Raw genomic sequence first — 6,035 nt, forward strand, 5'->3', positions numbered from 1 at the left:
CTGATTATTTTTTGGGGCTCAGTAGGTAAAGATTTAAAAATGGACTTGGATGTGGGTCTGGCCTGGTGGAGGCCCAGTGGGCCTGATAGCAACTCAGCTCAGGAAAAGGAGGTGAGGCTGGCAGGTATAAAAGTGGGGGAGAGGGGAGGGGGGAAGCAATTCCATCGTGTAGGGTTTTCCCTTTCTCCCCTCACACCGCCGCCGGCAGACAAAATGGCTGGAAATTTGGGAAGAGGATTTGGAGGCCCTAGATTCAATCGTGGAGATGAGGTGGGGTTTGCTAGAGGGAGATTCAACTACAGCAACAGGGGAGGTGGATGGAATGGAGGAAGATCTACTTCAACTGACAGATTCGGCAGTTTTGGAAGAGGAAGTGGTGGGTTTGGTGTTGGAAATGGGGGTGGTAGAGGAGATGGAGGTGAAGACGAATTCGCTGCAGAAGGAAAGGAAGAAACTCTGATTTGGCAGGCTAAGACAGGGAGGAAAGAGGCTAGTGGTAGGTAGGATTGAAAGAGCTAATGGTGAGGGAGAAGGCTCTGGATTGGAGAAGGGGAAGGAGAAGGATATGATGATTCAGAATGAGCAGAGTGCTCAGCAACAACTCCTGACCTCTCTGCTATCTCAGTTAGTGCAAGGGATGAGAGGAGGGGAGAAAGAGATGGTAGATGGAGTGATTGGAAAATCTCTGGAGGTTCAGTCTGGTGGAGAGGGCATGAGGAGAGAAGAGAAGAATGGAGATCCCATACAGAAAGCTGACAGAAGAATTGACCAAGATCCAGCAATGGAGATGAAGAAACAGGGGGGAAGAGGCAACTGGTAGCTGAACTTAGATGAGGGCAGAAAGGGAATGGAGAGATTTAACAAACAAGTTTGTGGTAAATGCAAAGACCCAAGATACTCTACCGGAGATTGTAGGGTGGGGCACTTCTTGATATGTGGAAGGGATAACCACATTACTATTGAATGCAATTTGCTGAAATAGATGAAACCAGTCCCAAAATATGTTGGATATGCTGTCAAAGGGCTGGGGATCTTATTGGTTCAAAGCTACAAAGATGTGCTTGTTGCTGAACACGCAAATCCCTTAGGTGTGGTGATCATTAGAGAAGGGAGTATTAATGAAACTGAACTCACCAAGGCTATGTGAGAGATGTTTGACTGGGGGTGGCAGTGGAGAATCAAGGAGTTTGGGAAAAATGGTTTCATGATGAGATTCTCCAATAAGGCAAAACTGGTAGAACTGGCTAAATTTAATGACTTCAATCTGCTTGGAACAGGGGTGGTCATTAAGGTTCAGCCTTGGTCCCTGGACCATCAAGCAATGGGGAAAATGCATACTGCCTGGGTTAAGCTGAGCAAGGTGCCTGATTGTTTCAGACACTTCTTGGGCATTTGTGAAGTTTCTGCTGCAGTGGGGCCTGTGTTGGAAGTAGATATGGATACTGTCAATGAAGAAAAAGTTAGGGTCAAATGTAGAATCAGAGATGTGGAAAGGACTCCACCTCAAGTGGAAATCACTGCCCCTGATCTACTCATGTTCAGGATTGGTGTAGAAGTGGAGAAGGTGGTGGAAATTGGCTGGTATAAAGAGGACAAGAGGAAAAATGAAAACACACATAACATAGAAGATGGGGATGGAGAAACAGAGAATAGAAAGAGATTCAGGGTAGAAGATGCAGAACATAAAGTCATTACACTGGGATGTTTGTCTCTCAAACAAAGTGAGGAAGTGGATGGAAAACTGGTCAAAATGAAAGCACATTTAGAAGAAAACATGATGCAATGGCAAGATGAGATGTATGTTGAGAGAAGGAAGTGGCAAAAAGAAAGTGACATCATGTTCAACAGTATCAAGACCCTGGAAGAAGACAAAGCCAGACACAGTGCATTGTGGGCTAAAGCTGAACAAAGAATTAAGGATCTTGAGTGGAATCAACAAGCATTACAGAAAAAAAATGGTTCAGCAACGGGATGAGATCCAAAAGTTGATACAAGAGGTTGTCAACAGAGAACAATATGAAATAGAGCTGGCTAACATGGATCTGTAAGAGTATGAGAAGGAAAACCAACAAAAAAAGGGTGAATCAGAATTTGGGAAGTACAATGAACCCACTGACTATAATGCCAGTCAGGAATCAATTGGGACCCTGGGTGAAAAAATGGTAGAAATACATGGGGCTGAGGTTGCAGAAAAGGAGGGAGAGGAGAAAGAAGTGGAAATAAAAAGAAGCCTCAGGAACAAAGGGAAAGAAGATCAGAAAATAGAAAAGATGGCAAAAATCAGAGCAGAGGAAAGAGATAACTATGGTAAGAATTCTGTTTCTGAATTTGTTAACTCCTCCTTATTACAAATTAGCTCCATGGTAGGAATTGATTTAGGATGTTCCATTGATATGATTGACAAAAATCTGGAGATCATTAATAAAATGGAGAAAGCTAGAAGAGATATATATTTCCAAAACATCAAAAGAGAAAAAAAGGAGGAGGAAGAAAAATTAGGAGAAAAAGTGGAAGAATGCAGAGACACACCAGTATACATAAATACTGGAGATGTGGATATTGATGGGTTATGCTCTGACTTGGATCATTCTGATGCTGAGATTGAGGAACAACAGTATAAAAATATTAGAGAAATGTTCTCTGGAAAGAAAGGAAGCAAAAAAGCAGTATTGAACTGTGTGAAGCAATCAATTGGGGTTGGGGTGCTGAGAAGGAAAAGAGGGAAGAGGACTGATTAGTCTCTAACCTTGAAATTGCTAAATTCTTGGATAGATAAAGTAAACTTCTATATTTGGATAATTATAAATCAGAATTCATCCAAAAAAATGAGAGGTGTTTTTTGGAATGTGAGAGGCATAGGTCAAGATCACCAAAAAAGATATATCAGGAAAATGATCATAGATCAAAAATTGGATTTTATTGGGATTTCTGAAACAATCAAACAAGACTTTACAAAAAATGAGTTACATAATCTATGTGGGGGCAGAAACTACCAATGGTGCTGGAATCCCCCTAGAGGAATGTCTGGGGGAATCCTAGTTGGCATTAATAAAGAGATATTTGATGTTGAACATATTGAAAAAGGACAGTATTTTTTAAGAGTTATGTTGTTTGACAAGAATATTAAAATGCATTGGAACTTAGTCAAAGTTTATGGGGATGCACAGAGGGAAGGAAAAGCAGATTCTCTTGCTGAGTTAGCCAGATTATATCATGACAACCCTTTGCCATGTTTGGTGGGAGGGGACTTCAACATCATTAGAAATGATAAGGAAAAAAACAAACCCATGCTAAATGAACAATGGTCCTTTATGTTTAATGCTATCATTGAACAAGCTGGATTGAGAGAACTACCTCTAAATGGGAGACAATACACCTGGGCTAATAACCAGGAGGATCCCACATATGAGAAACTTGACAGGGTGTTGATGTGTCCCACCTGGGAAGAAAAATATCCATTGACTATTTTACAAGCCTTTGCACTCTGACCACACTCCTTTGTTCTTAGATACAGGGGAGACACACACAATCAGATATACATTTAGATATGAGAATGCTTGGTTTTTTATGGAAGGCTTCAAAGAGTTGATTTATAAAACTTGGAATAAAGGATACAGAGGGGATGTGTTGGAGAGATGGCAATTAAAAATAAGAAACTTGAGGAGGAAAGCCAAAGGATGGAATATGAACATGGATGCCTGGTATAAGAAAATCAAAATAGAAATTATCAGAAAGCTTGATGAAATAGATAAGAGAGCTGAGATAATGGGTCTGACTGCTACAGATAGAATTGAGCAGAGAGAACTTAGGAAGCAACTTAAAAGAATTATGACACAAGAAGAAATGAAGTGGATTCAGAGATATAAAGACAAAGAGATTAAGGATGGTGATGGAAACACTAGATACTATCATGCAAAGGTGAATGGGAGGAGAAGGAAAAATAGAATAATCTCTTTGGAACAAGAAGAAGGGATCATAGAAGGAGACCACAGCCTGATGGAATATATTACAAAATTTTATAAAAATCTTTTTGGACACCCTGAAGAATCTAACATATCTTTGAGGGGAATAGAAATGAAAAAAATAAATGCACAGGACAAAGACGAGCTAATGTCCCCTTTTTCCTTAGATGAAATTTATCAAGTAGTTTTTGGGATGAAAATAAAGAAAAGCCCAGGGCCTGATGGATTCCCTGCTGACTTTTATCAAGATTTTTGGGATCTGGTTAAATGGGATCTGAAAGCCTTGGTTGATGGGTTTGCTAAGGGGGAAATTAACATTGCCAGGCTTAATTATGACATTATTGCCCTGGTCCCTAAAACCAATTATGCCAAACAAATTCAAAAATTTAGGCCTATCTGCCTACTAAATGTGAGTTTCAAGATTATTACAAAAGTGTTGATGAACAGATTGACTAAGTGTGTTTCACCAGTAATCTCCAAGACACAAACTGCATTTATTAAAGGGAGATACATTATGGAAGGAGTGGTTATTTTGCATGAAGCTTTGAATTCTTTCCATAGAGACAAAGAAGATGCTTTGATTTTTAAAGTTGATTTTGAAAAAGCATATGATGAAATTAAATGGCCCTTTGTTATACAGATGTTAGAACTAAAAGGCTTTCCAGAGAAATGGTGTGATTGGGTGATGGAGACTATGAGAGGGGGACATGTAGGAGTTAAGGTCAATGATGAAATTGGCCCTTATTTTAAAACCTATAAAGGTTTAAGACAAGGAGATGCTATGTCACCTTTGCTTTTTGATGTGGCTGCTGATGCTTAGCTATTTTAATGAATAATGCCTTAGAATTTGATATTGTTAAGGGAGTCCTGAGTAAAAACAATAACAAATGAGTGAATATGATGCAATATGCCGATGACACTATCTTTCCGATCAAAGATGAGGAGGAAAGTGTGAGAAACCTCAAATTCATACTAGGGGCTTTTGAACAAATGTCAGGTTTAAAAATAAACTTTCATAAGAGTGAACTAATGTTGTTTGGAAAAGCTAGGGAAAAACAATTGCTTTACCAGGAGATATTGACTTGCAAGATGGGAGATCTACCCATCAAGTATCTAGGTATGCTTGTGTCAGAGACTAGGATTAAGAACATTCATTGGAGTCGTGTAACTAATAAAATTGAGAAAAGATGTGGATGTTGGCAGGGAAAACTGCTGGGATCTATTGCTGGTAGGATCATCCTGGTGCAAGCTTCCTGACTAATATTCCTTTGTTTATGATGTCCTTCTATGCTATCCCAAAAGGAATCATTAAAAAGCTGATTTCTTCAGGGCAAGATTGGTTTGGCAAGAAGATGAGAATATCAAAAAATATCATTTAGTTAATTGGAGGGAGTGTTGCCTACCCAAAGAGGTAGGGGGCCTAGGGATTCTCAATTTGGAAGTAATGAACTTAGCTTTGCTGGCTAAATGGTTCTGGAAAATGGAGACAGAAGAGGGGATATGGCAAGATGTTCTAAAAGAAAAATATAGAAAAAATGAATGTCTAGCTCTAGTAGAGAAAAAACCTGGAGACTCTCAGTTCTGGTCTAGTTTGTTGAAAATTAAAAATATATTTTATAAATTTGTGAAGAAAGAACTTGGAGATGGGAAAAACACTAGATTCTGGGAGGATACTTGAGTGGATGATAAGCCTTTAAAAGATGCCTATCCTAGAATTTATGATATTTGTTTCGATCACAAGATTACTGTGAATGAGGCCATCCAAAAAGGACGGAAAGGTTTCAAATTTAGAAGGACGATGTATGGGGAAACCTTGGAGTTGTGGAATACTCTAAAAAGCAGATGTGAAAAAATCAAGATGAAGGGGGGGGGAAAGATAGGATTATCTGGACCCTCACTGCTGATAATACGTTTTCTGTAAGATCATTATACAAGAAATTGATTACTCTAGGGCTAAAATTTCCACAAAAATACCTGTGGAAAATTAAAGTTCCTGCGAAGATAAAGGTCTTTCTATGGTTAGTAAACAAGAAGAGTATTTTGACTAGGGATGTCCTACTCAAGAAAGGGTGG

At 39.2% G+C, this 6,035-nt stretch overlaps 1 protein-coding gene across 1 annotated transcript in view; it reads left to right on the forward strand.

Moving 5' to 3' along the window:
• The first annotated feature begins 211 nt into the window (after positions 1-211).
• The window catches only part of LOC119306430, a 6,732-nt gene continuing 908 nt past the window's right edge, over positions 212-6,035 (forward strand). The window contains exon 1 of the mRNA XM_037582650.1: positions 212-2,307. Coding sequence (XP_037438547.1) covers positions 1,151-1,975 — 825 coding nt within the window. The 5' untranslated portion in view covers positions 212-1,150 and the 3' untranslated portion in view covers positions 1,976-2,307. The remainder of the gene's footprint in view (positions 2,308-6,035) is intronic.

The sequence above is a fragment of the Triticum dicoccoides genome, chromosome 5B, assembly GCF_002162155.2.
Source record: "Triticum dicoccoides isolate Atlit2015 ecotype Zavitan chromosome 5B, WEW_v2.0, whole genome shotgun sequence".
In the NCBI taxonomy this organism is placed as follows: Eukaryota; Viridiplantae; Streptophyta; class Magnoliopsida; order Poales; family Poaceae; genus Triticum; species Triticum dicoccoides.